Source organism: Trichosurus vulpecula, chromosome 5 (assembly GCF_011100635.1).
Source record: "Trichosurus vulpecula isolate mTriVul1 chromosome 5, mTriVul1.pri, whole genome shotgun sequence".
Lineage (NCBI taxonomy): Eukaryota > Metazoa > Chordata > Mammalia > Diprotodontia > Phalangeridae > Trichosurus > Trichosurus vulpecula.
In genome coordinates, this window is record NC_050577.1 from 21289134 (window position 1) to 21305793 (window position 16660).

General features: G+C 40.7%; 1 protein-coding gene across 1 annotated transcript in view; it reads left to right on the plus strand.

Moving 5' to 3' along the window:
* Window positions 1-16660, plus strand: part of ZNRF2 (zinc and ring finger 2) — a 45482-nt gene that overhangs the window by 13866 nt on the left and 14956 nt on the right. The window contains exon 2 of the mRNA XM_036759307.1: window positions 10299-10394. Within this exon, the coding sequence (XP_036615202.1) occupies window positions 10299-10394 (96 nt within the window). The remainder of the gene's footprint in view (window positions 1-10298; window positions 10395-16660) is intronic.

Here is a 16660-nt window from a genome sequence, read left to right on the forward strand (position 1 = left end):
TGTGCATTTAATCAAAAAGTTCCTAAAATTGCTAAAACATAGAAAATACCATATTTACTAGTAATCTTCAAAACAATATAATGAGAAAAATACATCAATAGTGAAATTAACAATCTGATATTATAACGTGAATTTCTCCATCTTAAAGATAAAATATGAAGAAATTTGGAATTCTCTTTTTTCTGATACTAGGTGAAACATATATTCCTAATACAGAATTTACAATACAATTAAACTACAGTAATGTATCATTTATAATAATGTGTAATACTGCACATCACTTGGGATTTTAATGTTAGCAATATTTATTTACCAAAGTCCATCCATAAATTATATTTTTGTATGAACATCTCTTTTCTAATATATAATTCCTGGCTTTTCATAGCTTATTTTATCATAGGTACAGAACTTTGCAATCAGTAAAATTAAATTTTCTTTAAAAAAAAAAGGCAAGAGGTGAAAATGAAGAGGCAGGCAGGGAATGGGGGGAGGCGGACTACAGTGAGAAGCCTCTGAAAATGCCCTTTTTCCTGCCTGCTAAGTGGAAGGAGAAGGCAACTCAAGTATTTCAACTAATTCCAACTCAAGTACAGAAGAGTTAGGTCTTCTCGAAGAAGAGTTTGCCTTCTGATCCCTAAGACTTAACAAGAATAGGTTGGCCTTCCTTTGCAACTATGCTGACTAAATAGCAACTTACTTAAGAAGGCAATCTCTTGGGGAAGAAAGAAAAGTTGGGTTCACTCTACCTCCATGCCCGAGGGGGCCTTAGGATCTCAGTCCTTTAGGTTGGAATTAACACTTTGGAACTGAATCGTTAACATTGTGTCATATCATAAAATTGTGTGAGTATTTTCTTACAGCAAACAATTTTACTTGACAAAAATAACCAGAGAAAAATTCATTGCATTGAGTAATCTGTATTAATGGTTCATTACTCTTGTATATCTAAAACAGAATTTCCAAACTAAAGCAAACCAAGAAGGAAGGTATGGTTCCTACCCATTTGCAAAGTGTTGTCCACTTGCAAATTTTAAAAGCCTGATTTGGTTTTGTACCAGAAATTTGGTTACAATTTAAATAGAAACTTCCTTTTGGTTTGTAAAATAGTGCTGCACCCTTGTGTGAAAGTCACATGTGTTCTCTGAAACCCTCTGGATTGGGATTGTGTCTTATTTAAAAAAAAAAATCTCTAAATCATTCATAGCATGGAAAACTGCTGCTAGGTGTAGACAGTAATTATTAAAATATAATTAAAAATTAATGGAGACTTAAAATAACCTGGCATCGTTGAGAGCTCATGTGAAGAGGGAACTCACTTGCCAAGAAAGTGATTTCTTTTTATTGCTGCTACTGGTCATCCTCTCTGCCTGTCAGGCCTTTGGGTGTACCTGCTTTTTTTACTTTGGGGTGGGAGTGGGGCAGTAATGTGTTGCATTTACAACCTGTATAACCTCTGACAAATCTCTGATCCTTAGGGAAAAGATTAAGGCTCGAAGTATATTGGAACATATCCTCAGTAGGGAAGTTTATCTGAGAAGAAGGAGCCTAAAGGCTGGTCATTTCAGTTGTAGTTAATTTTAAAAGGTCCCTGAGGGAAAAGGGGGAAACATTTATGCACACTACATTTTGACAAGATGGTGACTTAAGAAATCAAAGTATTTCTGAGAAGTGGTGTGCGGTTGTTCAGATTTTACTAATGAGGTTCTTCCAGGGTCTTTTAAATTAAGATTTGCTATTTATAGGAATTCTATGGGGAATATAACCAGCCCTTAATTTATTTTGTACATCTGGATTTGCATGGAGTTTACTTAAAGTGTGGCATATGCCACCTTAGATGTGAAAATTCCATATGTGGGTTCATTCTTAGTGCAGTGTTAAAAAGATAGGTGTATTTTAAGATCTACTATCTGGCTTGTTTAATGTAAAACTTGACACTTTGTAATATTGAAAATATACTATATATTCACATGATATTTCTTGTGTTCTGACAGTCTAGAAAGGGAGAGTGGAGTGGGGAAGCTTTTCAAGAATTGCATCCTAATTCTTTTTTATTGTGTTTACTCATTAGATACTTTGGTGATAAGGGCAGTTATTATTTTCAACAGTTACAAAATTTTCAATGGAAAAAGTTTGCAACATATTTGCATATTTTGTTACTTAGTAATTCTAATGAAACAAAGCCAGAATAAGTGGCATTCAGTGATGCATAGGGGACAGTGAACCAACAGTCAGCTCTCAGCTGGTTGGGGGAATCAGTACAGTTTCAGTGAAAATAAAAGGTCTTGGATAAACTACTTGTCTCATTCCCCCCTGCCCCATACCTAGCACAGCTCCATTTTGAGGGACTAGAAAAACTGACAAGACTTTTTGAGTGGATTGCAGGCATATGAGTGACCAAACACAGCCTGGGAGCAGAAATAGGAGTAGGTGCCTGACTCCCAAAGGGAGGACCTGCCCTGTTACTGAAAAGACCTCCACTATTGTGTGCAGTGGGAATGAAGCCCGGCATCACTTTGCATTGATTAGGCTTTCCTCTTTTTTTTCTACCACTGCTACCTATATTCCTCCTGGAGCCAATAGTTTTATGGTAAGTATATCAACCAAATCTTGACAGTTTCTTGGCCTCCTGACAATGTTTTTAACCTCTCATACCATGGGTGAAAACTTTGTAGACTGCACCCATTGTAGCCTCTGTTTCCCAGGTTCTGGGGGTGTGTGTGTGTCTGTGTCTGTGTTACTTTCATCTTGTCCCCTTTTCTCAGCTATTTTGCATTTTTAAAAAATAATTAAGCAGGAGGTGACTTTTTAATCTCTTCCCTCTATAGCATTTAAACTTTCAGGTTTTTTTCCCCCAACTTGTTTGTAACGTATCTATCTGACTGCATTTTAAAGACCTTTTCCTCCTCCTTAGAGAGCAATAGATGAAATATTCTGCCTCAGCATGGTGTTGCTATCCTCATTCATTTGCTCTCTTAATTCCATGTTTCCTCGACAGATTTTGTGTTGCTTTGGTTCTATTTCAAGTCTCCAAACTATTCTAGTTTTGTATGTACTTTGGGAGAGGGAGACTGATTTATTAGCAAACTGTGTTCTGAGCAATACTTTGTCCCCTCACATTTGGCAAAGTTTTCCTCACCACTGGGGCCTGTGTATTTCAGTAACGAAAATATTAACAATTGAAAGGGAGACAAAGATGAGAACAAAGCAAAGATCTGAGTCATATTCAAATTAGACATTGTTGAAAGTTAGAAACAAAATTCCATTAACTGCTTTCCATTTAGCCTTGGTTGGTTCATTTTTATCTTTTAAGATTCAGGGCTTTGTAATGACAACATTTAAAAGTACTAGCTAGGTAAGGGTGGTTAACTACATTCAGATTTTTGAGTTCTAATTAGTCCAGCTCTACCCAGGTTTAATGATTAAGGCGGTCATTGGTAGTATTTTGGCTGGCCTCGAAATCAGAAATTCTCAGTCTTTTCTGTATTATGAACTCCTTTGGAATTTTTAAAAACCCTTTGACCATTTTTCAGAAATAATAATACAGTAATTAATTATTATTGAAATACATTTATAAAATGTTAATAATAATGAAATGTTAACCCCTGATTTAATTTATAAACCATAAGAAAAATTCATTATTAGTGGTCTGAATTTTACAGCCAAGAAAAAATCAGCCCCTACCCCTTTAATACATTCGTTTATTAATTGGATAGAAACGTAAGTTGGCTCATATCAGTATTTCTGACTATTTTCTTCTCCCTACCCCCCTTTATGAAGGCAAAGGCACAGTCATGTGCTTATCCCTGTGTGCAGATAAGGGCAGCTCAAGTATTTATGTGTCTTTGGTTCAACTACCTGACCTTGTAGAATCATATGATTTAGAGCCTTAGAAATCATCTAATCAAACACCTTCGTTGGATGGATGAAGAGAGATTAAGTGACTTATCCCCTCAGAGATAAGAATCTAGACCTAGGTCTGCAGTCTGTAAAGCCTATTATCAGTTATATTGTAATATGTCAGTCTCTTAGATCATATTGCCTTTCCATCCAAAATAAATGTTCTCAAATTTACATAATTCACTCCAGCAGATTTAATCTTCATAGTTGTCATAGGGAAGGTAGGATCTTCACTTGAGATTGTGTGTCTAACAGTCAGTCCCTTCAGTGGATCCCAGAAGAATTCTGAGCTCAGAGACTCAGGATTCCAGGGAGACCTTTCATATATATATGGTGCCCTTTAAATCCTCCACCAGAGGTCTGCCCACTGTGATGGGACCCTAGGTTTAGAGATGGTCCTTCCTTGCTCAGCTTATGTGATACCACTTGAAAAGGTCTAGAAACAAAGTGTGTTTGTTTGTTTTCTACCAATTACCTTGCATTTTCTGTCTCTACTTGTTACTTGTTTCCTGGGGACAGAAACTGTTTGGTTTTGTATCAGCTGTGCCTACAACAGTGCTTGGCTCATAGCAATTGGTGAGCTGATTTGATGTTGCTTCCCTGCCACCCTAATTCATCATTCACAATGTGCTGTCACCCACTTGTTCTCTCAGTTGTATTTCTGGGTGAAGTTGTGTGGTGTTATGGGAAAGGCTTTTGAAGTCAAAGGCCCTGGGGTCAGACTGTGATTCTGCAGGATCTGACCTTGGCCACTCATGAAATTATGGGCCTCCCCTCACTCAGAGTGTCTTCTGTATAACCCAGTGACCATCGATTTCAGTTCCTCATATGATTTGTAAGAGGGGAATCAAGAGAACACACAACTGCCCATAATGTAAATAAAAAGACTAAAATGATGTTGAAATTCCAGTTACTGATCTTGAATCCAGAGAAAAGAGGAAACTTTTTTTTGCCTCTTGGCAAGATTTTATATATATATATATATATATATATATATATATATGGAGGATGATGCCTATATTATCAGCTGGTTGGTTTCTTGGTTGAATTTTTTTCAACTTGTTACACAGAAAAAATTCATTTTGGTGGAGGGTTTTACCCAGAAAAGATCATGTTTGTAAAGCATCATAAAGGTCCTAGGGGTTAAGGAGGCTAGTGAGTGGGGTTACCACATTTCCCATGTCTATCTAATGAATTTCTTAGTATTCTATTTCATTAACATATTGCAGTTTTTTAGTTGTTCCCCAATTAATAGGTGGGTAATTTGTCGACTAACTTTTTGCTACCCCAAATAGTGCTGCATATATACATATGTATATGTATATATGAGATCTTTTTGTCAACCTCCAAAGAAAGTTCTTTTTAAAAAATGTATTCCTAGGGAAGATGCCTTTTTACAGTTCACCCTGTTGGGGTCACTTATCCTCAATTGTTAAAGGATTTGAAGGAATGGGCTTCTGACCAGGGTTGAGTAATTTGGGATCATGAGATGATGATGCACTTGGGAGTCAGGAAGAAGGGCTGGATAGCCAGAGAAGCCAACCCTATGCAACTGAAATATCCAGCAGTGGTTGTATTAGGTGGTAGAAGCAGAAACTTTACCTTTTCAATCTTTTGAGGCCTGGGCTCAGTTGGAAAAGTTCATCCTACCTCAAGCTTGAAACTATGAATCAAGACCTTCTGGGGAGTAGGGGAAGGTGGCCTGGGACCTGTGATTGGCAGTTGCTCCCTCCCCACAGGAGGCACAGTCCCTCCCCTCCTGGCTGCCGTTGGCCTAAAACTTCCCTTATTTGCCTGACACTTGAGGTGAAGTGACTTGTCCAAGGCAGAATGACAATTCATTAAGGTCTTTTTGACTGAGCCCCTGCCCCGCCCCTTCCCCCCCACCCCAAGCCTGAACCTCTCGATGCCACAGTCCAGCTCCTGTGCAGGTGATTGACTGGCACAACATCTATTTAAACTAATTATAATGGAAGTTTTCAGTGTTTCAGTGTAAATCCCAATTCTGTTAAACTATTCTATGCTAGGGACAAAGGATGCCAAGATAAGCCATAGAAAATAGTGAGTATGTTTGCAAACAAATCTGGTCCAAGGTGGAATATGATCAATGGCAGATAATGAATTGTAAACATGGTGAAAAAGGAGGTATTCCTGAAGGGAGGGAAAAGGAGGAGGAGGAAATGATCGGCACAGTGCCTGGCACTTGGTGCATTGGCACCTGAGCTAGACCTGGGCAGGATCTCATCCCAGTCTGGAGGATGTCATGTCCCTGTGCCAAAGTCTCCGCTTCTCCCCTCTTCTACAGGAAACTTTCAGTCATGATTCTGTTGCCTTCCTTCTTTTAATTAGTCCCTTTTTATCCTGTTGATAGCCTGTTTGTGTGCATTTTCGCTTGTTGTTTCTCCCCTCTGAGCTCAAGGGCAGAAACTGGCCTTCCCTCTTTCATGTATCCCCAGCACTTAGCACATAGTAGGTGCTGGATATTTATTGCTTTCCTTCTTTGACATAGGCAAGAGAAGAAGGGATCAAATGTGTGGAGACAGAATAGCTGCGGCTGTTCTTTGCCTCTTTGTACCCCTCACCACCTCCCCATTGCTCAGCACAGCTCCTGTCACATATTAGGCTCTCCAGAAATGTTTATTGAATTTTTTCTTTAGAAAAACTGAAATTTAAATCTTTTGTTTCTTACATTGGCAATTATAGGCGCTTAATAAATTCCTGTTTGGTTTCTGAGGTGGTGACTGAATCTCCAGTTTTCTGAGTGAGGTAAAACCAGGTTTGTTTTGATTTGTATTCTTATTAGTGGTTTGGAGTATTCTTTCCTAGGGTTGTCAATAGATGGCAGTTCTGAGAATTGTCTGTTCACATCCTTGGACCACTCTCCACTGGTGGCTGGCTTTTGGGATTAGGTATTTCTTCCCTTCTCCAGCTTCCTCTTCTCCAGGCAGCTTTTCTTTTCCCAAATCTACTCTTCGTTAAATTCCAATGGCTTCCTGTTGCTTCTAGGATCAAGTAGAAATCTTTCTCTATTTTAAAGCCTTTGGCCTCCTCTTACTCATACACTGTTCTCCACCCAGCATCTTTGTGTCTTTGTACTGGTCAACTCCTGTGCCCCAAATAAAATTCCTCACCTCCTAATAGTCTTCTTGAAGCTCCAGCACCTCATTTTACATAAAGCCTCTTCCTGATGTCCCCAGCTAGTCATACTCTCCCCTTCTGACTACCTTGTATTTAAATCGTGTTTATTTTGCCTTCACTATACTTATTACTTGGGAGAGCTAGGTGGCACAGTAGATGGAGTACTGGGCCTGGAATCAGGAAGACTCATCTTCCTGAGTTCAAATCTGGTCCTGACACTTGTTTGTGACTCTGTACGAGTCACTTCACCCTGTTTGCCTCAGTTTCTCATCTGTAAAGTGAGCTGGAGAAGGAAATGGCAAATCCAGTGTTTTTGCCAAGAAAACCCAAAATGGGTTCATGAAGAGTCAGACATGACTGAAAACGACTGAACGATAACTTATTTACTTATTATACGTGATTAAATGTAAGTTCTTGGGAGTGAGGTGTGTGTGTGATTTTAAGAGTCTCCATCCAATACCTAATTCAGGCTAACATAGTGCAGTCTTTATTGTTTGTTGATGAAGCAGGAGAGGGCAGGCTAAGATATCAGGAAATAGCTGGCAAGTCCCTTTTATCTCCAACCTGGGGAAGTTGAAGGTGGAGGAGGGGGTGGTGTCCAAAGAAACAAGATTGGAAAGTCAGATTTGGGGTCATGGTGGGGTCATTCTCCAGGCAATAGGGAGTCACTGAAGCTTTTTGAGCAGAAGAGAGATTGTCAGACTTATTAGCATGTCGTAATGATGGCCACTAATAAGCAACTTTTTAAAAGTGAGTTTGTAATAAGTATAGAAATATGCTTTGAAAACTGCTGCCAAAGGAAGCAAGCTAATAAAGAGGGAAAGGTAACAGATCGATTATGAGGGCTTCACTGGGACAGCTGGGGTGTTTCCTCTGACAGAAAGGCCTGCAGGGGTCGCAGTATGCCTTAAACACCCTCAGGGCTGGCGGAGGTTTTGAGAACCCAAGATCACCCTCTGCCCCCAAATGAAATGGTCTGGTAGAACTTTGGAGGGTGCCAGTAAATATATTAATACTACACATTTTTTCTCTTTAAAAACTATTTTCATGGTAGATGTTGTAAAGTTTTATTTGGTTTTATTTGGTTTTGATCATGTACTACATTTTAATATTTGTTTTACCTTCTATAAACCTGGCATTCCATTTGATTCCCTGCCTTCTGGGGCTCTCTCTCCCACCACCATCTGCCTTGAGCTTTGCAGGGAAGGCCATGAGGTTAATGAGGGGACTGGAGATCTGGGGGGTGTTTAAGGCTCAGAGAAGGGAACTGAAAGGTAGCTGAGAAAAGAGGCCCAGAGAAGTGTTGAGGGGGATGGACTGTAGCAGCTGGCAAGTGATTGCTGCTTCCCCCACCCCAAGAGGATGGGGAGCCTGAAGACCCATAGCAGAACAGATGCAGGGTTGGGCCCGATATCAGGGAAAGCTTTCTAGCAGCTCCTAAGAGATGGCCTAGGTTCTCCAGCTAGGTCATTCCCTTTTGGTACAGGCCTGCCAGTGAAGGTAGGCTACACACTTTGGTATAGATGGCAACTTCTGAGCATCCTCCCAACTTTGTGATTCTTAGGATTTCTGGAGCCAAAGTAGAACCACTACTTCAGAATATTCCTGCCCTGATCACAGCCCAGGTAGAAACCCCTGGGACTCAGAGCTAAGGTGTAGTAGGCCAGACCTTGTTGAACTTGGAGCATCTGTGAGTTGTCCAGGAACTGGAACAAGGACAATTTTATGCTTAAGTTGTTAAAGAGGAGAGCAAGTCACGATCCTAGAAATTTTCACCCGGCCAACTAAATTTTATTCCTGAAAATATGCTAGAACAACCACCACAAAAATCACTTTCCTAGAACAAATGATGTGCCTTTAGATGAGGATAGATGATATCTAAGGCCTGGTCTTGGAGTACCAGGAACTCTGGAGGGAAGCAACAGCAGCTGCTTTATGTGTCTGCTTTCATTGTGCTTCAATAAAACAGTGAATTTATTTACTATTTTAAAATTTAAATGGTTTTGTAAACCTTTTGTTTCTGCCTAGCTAATTAATTATCTGGTAAGATACAGTGAGAATTATGGAGAATTAATTATTAGAATAATTGGATTTATTGACTTGTGCAGTGAACCTTTTAATACATCCTTTTGCTACAATAATAGAAACTTTTGCTACAGTCACTTGTTTTAAATGATTTGACATTATGATCACAAGCTTTTGATGCTTATGACATTGTATGTTTAGCATACCTTTGACCAGTCCATTTTTCCACGTCTATACTAGATTATAGCTCATGGGTTTAAATGCTGTTTAAGTCAGACAAGGACCCACTCAATCTTTTGAAGCATGCCTATCTCCATGTCTTAGATAACTTTTTGTGGCAGGTAACAGTGATGAAAGGTCACGGTGCAGTATTTTATCTCCTTATTGAGATTTCTATAATTCTGGAACAGTTCTCTTTTTCAGTGCAACATCATTATTTGTCATTCCACATCACTCTTTGTCATTCATCGTTCCCTCAGTAGTGGATTTTTTTAATCCCCTAAAAATTTTGTGGTATTTGTTTTACAGTTTGCTAAGGATACCAAGATTTTCCAGGTTTTTTATCTGGAATACTCTTTTCAATAGTGAACTTCATCAGTAAAAATGACCTTTTTCCTATATCAAGCATTGTGCTGCATTTTTTTTTTCCTTAAAAAGGGTTAGAAGAGGGGAAAAAGTTGTGGCCTGGAGAGAATGCTTCTTAAAATGCTAAACTTCCCCACTCCTGTGGCTGGTGTCTGAATCTGTCATTAAAATATCTGCAGAATTAAGCCAAACCACAATCAGAGCAACAAAACAGTATGTATATAGTAGGAAATCCCCCTCTTCAAACTAGTGTCATCTGGCCAAGGCCAGACAGTAGCAGAAGTACTAATATTGCATGGCAACTTCTTTCACAAAATGAAAACCTATCTGCATTATTTCTTGTCCCAAGTAATCTTCATGCCTCATGTGTCCACAGGAGACAAAGACCTGTTTGGTTTTCTGCCAGGATCAGATGCTTTTTTATCCCTCCCTGTCCAGTCCCATTGGCCTACCCACCAGCAGTGTTCCCCAGAATGCTCTCTTTCCTCATCTCTGAGCTTCCCTGGCTCCCTCATGTCAGATCCCACCTGTCAAAGATCTCCCTTTTCTACCTCCATTTATACTGGGCCAGCACATCAGTGCTGGAGGTTCAATCAGGTTCAAATTCAGGATCCAGACAAGTGAAAAAACAAATGGTTTTCCTTTCTTTTTAGGTTTCAAGTGCCCAGTGTGCTCCAAGTTTGTACCTTCAGATGAAATGGACTTACATCTTGTGATGTGTTTGACAAAGCCAAGGATAACGTATAATGGTGAGTCTCCAGTATTGGTCGTCTGATATCATTTTAATGAAACTTCAATATCCAGAAATTTTCCTTAAAGCAGGGATGGAAAATCTTTATTGTTGTTGGGTTTGTTTGTTTTTTAAAATTCGTTAAGGGGAAAAGCAGCTAATTGTGAAACAGGGTTGGCAGCGTCAATCCCCTCTTGGTGTGCCCCCTCGCCCCAAAACCTCACTGTAGTGGCTAGAGAATGCACAAAAAAGACAGAGTAGGGGACAGGCAGGTTAAATAGAGCTGAAGCCCAAAGGGACTGGCTAGCTACAGAGCAGCCATGGGGGAGGGGAGAAGGATAGATGGAGGAGACAGAACCACAATGCCCATATTCGCTCTCAAAAATTGCTTTAAACACCCTGCCCACCAGGTTTGTGTTCTTTAGAGTCATTTCATAGAGATTTTGTTATTGGCTACTTCTGCTGCTAATGGAAATGCAGGAGACATTTCTGATGCCCCAAGTAGCCAAACTCCCTGAAAGAAGCCCAACCCAGAAGACAAGGGCTCAGCTAGGGATGAGGGAACATTTTTGTTGCGGGTGGAGATGATTGTATTTCTTACACTAACAGGTTGTATCTGTAGATCAATTAGCCATCTCCCCCAAAGGATGACTGGGCTCTCTGGGGATGAGGACATACTAGGAGCCTTGACCTTGGCTCAATAGAATGTGCTGATTTTCAGCTGTGTTGTTTTTCTATGGGAATACTGTCACGAAGAAAGCTTGTGACATAACAGCACTTTCAAAACAAAAAATTATTTGTTGAACTTCTAGTGTGACTCAAAGGGTGAAGGGAAGGGTATGCAATATAAGCCAGCTTTTTAATAAACTTTGGGTTATGATTTCTGAAATTCAAACATTATTACCACTGCAAAAAGTAGAACAGGAGGTGAGAACCCGATCTCTCCTCACATTTACTAAGCCGGGATTCATTGGAAAAATCTTTCTGGTTTTTCATGTAATAAGATCCGCCACTAGGAAATATGAAGCTTAGATGGAAAAAATCACTCACTGGAGTTACAGTGAAAATAAATCTTTAGAACCTTTGAGATAGGTGATGGTAGAGATGCTGGCTCAAGCTGGGAGCATAGTTTTAGGCTGAGTACACATTTTTTTAATTGGTGCCAAATGGGAGATTGAAGTAAAAAAGTAAATTAGAAGGGAGTGGATTAGGTGATCTCTGAAGTTCCTTCTAGTCCCAGAATTCTAGAATTCAACTTAGGTCAATTAAGAAGAAAGAAGGGTCTGAAACAGCTTTAAGGGGCCTTGGTGCATTGTAGCTTGCAGACCCCCACCTCTGATTCTACTGATAATCTCGGAGAAGAAAGTTGATTGCATCTCCCTTCTAAACTAGTTGTACATTTAAAAGTTTTGTACTTTTTAAGTAGAGAAGGAAACATTACAGAACTTTTAAGAAAGCAGGGGTCCTTTTTTGGACCAAGAACAAGAGCTCCTTGAAGCAGATAAGTTTCTTTAGGATACATAATTTGCAAGCTCACTTTGAATATTCAGTGTTGAACTGATTTTTTAAAGCTGTTGTTGTAACATAGGGTCTGTGGCACAAAACTTTTTGCCCTCAAAATGCTTCTCTTTAGAATTGCTTCTTAAATCCTAGAATCTGGGGTGTGTGGAGGGGGGTGGTCAGCCTTTGAGGTCAAATCATTCACCTACCTTTCTTAATATTTAAAGAGAAATAATTGCTTCCCTTGAAATATTTATTGACCACCAACACACATTGCCACTATATCCATGCTGGACTGACCTGAGTGCAGCTCCCCAGCCTCAGTTTCCCCATCCCCCACTAGCTTCCACTGAGCAGAGATTATAGGCACCTTCTACCTTCAGGGCAGCACAGCAGCTAAAGTATTAGACTTAAAGAGGTTGAGAGCTTTAGAATGCATTTTTCTCCATGGAAAATAAAAGGTTAATCCCTAAGCACTCAGTAAGCATTTATTAAGAGGCTGCTGTGTCCAAAGCTTGAGGAAGATGGAAAAAAACACAAGACTATCATCTCAAGGAGATTGGATTGAATGAGAGGAGACAATATGTATATACTCTGTACAAGAAATCCGATATGGGGAGGGGGAAGCACTGGGAAAGGCTGAGGAAGGAAGGGCCTCTAGGACCTTGCCCACAACCACGAAGGTGGTAGCAACCAGACTTCGTGCTCTTTTCACTTCCCCACCTAGCCTATATGCATGGAGTTGTACCTCAAAGGAGGAGAAAGGAGTCTTTTGAGTCACAGAGAAGGAGGAGGCCTGGCAGTGGCCAATGTAGTGGCCTAGGGAACCATCCAGGTTAGAGAGTGTGGGGAAGGAGATGAGTCCAGAAGGTTGCAAGGGTGGGTTGGGTTTGATCCTGAAGGCCACAGAGCAAGCCATGACAGTTGGTCTCTTTCCTGGGGGATGCCCAAACAGAAGTCTGCAGAAGGTTTGAGGAAGCATGAATGAGAGCCGATGTGGCGGTGGGCACTGACCTCACACTTAGATTTAATAGAGTAGTTTGGGGAGATGTTTCCAACAAATCGATCTTTCTATGGGGCTGCTTTGTTTTGTAGCCAGTGAGTATTCACAAGGTGTTTCTAATTGTTTTATGTTTAGCAATAGAAAAATAACCAGTGTGCGGTGTTGCCTCTGCCTTGGGGTCTGGCGTTTCCCACCATTCGTAACATATTGGCTACTGGAAGGGAAAATGTTGTTTCAAGGAGGGAATACCAAACGAATCAGCAGATTTTATGTGCCGATTCTGAATTTGGCTGCTATTTTTGGTTGCCCGTGTGGTATTAATGCTGTGCACCTATATGAAGTTAAGAAACCATGTATCTAAGCTTATGTTGAATGTAAATCCCGCATACAAATGTACGCTCTTTTAACATTTCAATACTTTTTTGGTGGAGTTGTATATATACTTTTTGTGATTATCGTGAAAAGGAGCAATAGTTTGATAGAAATGATTAGGCAGTAGATAGAACCTCCACTGAATTTGTCTAAATGAGGGAAAGTCTTCTGGGAGAGTAGAGGATTTTAGAAAGGAACATGAATAGAAGAGATTGGTGAAATGATTTGTCTGCCAGATCTGTGCTGTGCCTACAATAACTGTCATTTATATCTACGTCTCGACTTCCGGAACAGTGACTCATCCCTTGCCCTTCCATATCTTGGCCTATTAATTCTTTCATTGTAATACTGTTTTTTTTATTCTTAATTCCATTATCCTTGTTTGCCTGTCTGCATGATTGCCTCTCCTTAAATGTCTGTGTTCCTCTTCCCTGTCCAGCCCTGGGGAGCCTCCAGCCTCTCCCACTGCCACTCCTACTCTGCTCAATGGACACCATATGTCACCCCTCACCTTTACACCCCTAAGTGGTCTACTGTCTACATTAGTGTACTATGTCTCAGCCCCTGCTAGGTGCCAGGGATGTCAGGGTAAAAGGGATGATCCCAGAAGCCTACTTTGGTTCAGAGGAGGGAGACAGTGTGCTCACCTAGAAGTTTATATGGATGTATCAAATTGTGGTGGGGGAGATGAGGAAAGCCTTCACGTATGTAGAAAAGGGTGTTTGATCAGAGTTTGAAGGAAGCTAGGAATTCTCAGAAGCATGAAGGTGAGTTGAGTGCATCCCAGGCCTCAGAGTGTGCACAAAGCCTGGAGATGAAATGTTGTAGAGGAGGCCATTTTGGCCCAATCATAGTGTATGTGAGGGAAATGAATATTAAGTCTGGCAAGAGCTTTAAATGCCAATCTGGGGGGGTGTTTTTCATCTTTGGGCAAATTGGTTGTCACTGAAGATTCTAGTGAATGGGTTTAGGTTCTCTTGGTTGTTGGACATTAGGTTGTCCTGGGCTGCATTAGTAAGGGGCCAGAGAAGAGAACAAAACTCAAGGCACTCTTGGTCATCTAAGTATCACCCAATATAGAAACTTGGATGATTAATTTAAATTTTACACAATGAGCAAATTATGGCAAACAATTTTGTTGCACATTCCTTAGACTTAGACTTTGGAAAGATCAGGTAACAGAACTGATTCCCTAATTTAACTTTTAAAGGCATACTCACTACATTTACTGGCCATTTCCCACCATGGTGGGTTCCTTATCTTGGGACCATGAATTATTTTGACAACTGTACTTTAGTATATATAACTGAAATGATTCTGAGAAGAGAGGATTCCATTAAAAAGCCCAAGGCAACACGCCATGGTATCTTGCCCTCTCCCATCTTGGGTTTTCTGTACTAGTCTGACTTTTATAGCTTCTCTGCCTTTGGCCAGATCCTTGAAAAGGCCAAATGCAGATCCCTGGGGCCTGCCACTGGAGACTTCATCCCAGATCTTGCACCATTGACTACTTACTCTTTGGAGCCAGCAAGAAATGCCTCACCAAATGCTTTGCTACAGTCTAGGCTAGTCATCCATGACCTCTGGGTCATGACCGCTTCCTTTTCTAGGTAATCACTAACTATTTAAACAATTTTCCAGAATTTTCGTCACAGAAAAATGACCTACTCTAGATGACATTTTTGTTGATGTTTGCAGATCTCCAGTGCTGCAAGATGCCTCTTCCCTTTCCCTCCACTAGTTCTTTCAATAGCTAGTGGAGAGAAAAGCATATTATTGTCATTGGTTTCATGGGGGGCAGGGAGTAGGAGAATCCTGGATATGATAGGCTCACTTTGTAAGGATCTTCACGAGCTTTTAATTTTCATAGATTTAGAGCTAAAAAGGGGCCTCAGAGCTCATCAATTCTAATACCACTATCCCCTCAGTGTACAGACTGTAGACCAGGGAGGCTAAGTGACTTGGCCTAGTGTCTTTGAAAGTCAGCATTTTGGAGATAATCTTTCCCCCAAACCCATCCCTCCTCCAGATTGCTCCAGGCTTCTCACACTTAGAATAATCCTTGGGTCTTACCTTGCCCTCACTCCCTATATCTAATCAGCTGCTCTGGTAGAATGGAAACTTCTTGAGGGAGGGCAGGGGTTGCTTAGATACATTGCAGAGGGTTTGGTTTGTTGCTTTACCACTACAGCATCTCCTGTGTTTGTCTTTCACTCAGCCTGGTCCTCTCGCCTCTCATCAGGACTATTAAAATAGCCAGATTGGCATCTAATCCAGTCACCACAAAGCTCCCAAATAATATTCCTGAAACATGGGCTAGATGATGTCTTCCCTTGTTTGTAACTCTCTGGTTCATTGCTAGCAGGCTAAAATACTGCTATCTCTGTTTGGCATTTCTAGACTTCATGTCCATCTCTTGCCAACCCTTCCTGTCTGTCTTACAGCCAGACCAATGTGCTCTGCCCTGAAGGCCCGGTGTAGCTGCCACCTCTCCCTTTCGTGTAATGACTTGCTGTATAGATTCACTCCCCTCCCCACCCCTTGCCCAGTTGACCCTCTTTTGAAGAAGTTGAAGAATCTCTACGTATGTGTTCTAGGTGCTTAGAAATGCTTGATCGAGTTGAATTCAAATAAAGGCACTATAAAATAAAAGAACTGTAATAGTGCTTTGAGGTTTGCAAAGTTCCTCATAGACCTTCTTTTAGTTTGAGGTTAGATATGACAGTTTTTCTGCCCACTTTGAAGAGGAAGTGAATTTTCCACTGTCATTTCTAGTAAAGAGTCAGAGATGGGGCAGAACCAAGGCTTCCAGCACACTCCTCACCATGCCGCGCCTGGCTGCAGATCCTGGATTCACTGGGTGTGATTCACACTGAGCACATTTAGTGATTCATCTTAGCCCTGAGCAGTCTCCTAGAGCTGCCTGGAATCAGGAAGGCCCAGGTCCAGCCCAGCCTTACGCATTTGGCTGTCACTTAGCCTGTTGTCTTTTCCCCAGAAGCCCATCCTCAAAGCAGGTGGTTAATGTTGTGGGTGGGCTTGAGCTAAAAGAACCCTGAAGAGTTCCCTGATTTCTAAAACATAGAGAAAAGTCACTTAACCTCTGTCTGACCAATTTCCCTAATTGTAAAAGGGGTAATAGGACCCACTTCTCTGTGTTGTTGTTGTGAGGCTCAGATGAAATTTGTAAAGTGTTTAGCATAGCCCATAGGTGCTCAACAAATGCTTGGTTCTAGGGGCTCCTAACCTTTCTTGTGTTATAACCTCTTGGCAGTCTGGAGCTATAGGCCTCTTTAAAATGCATAAATAAAATAATGTAAGATCACAAATTATATTGAAATAGATATCTGAAATGTATTTTTTTAAAAAGCCAAGTCCACAGACCCTGGGTTAAGAACCCTTGTTCCTGA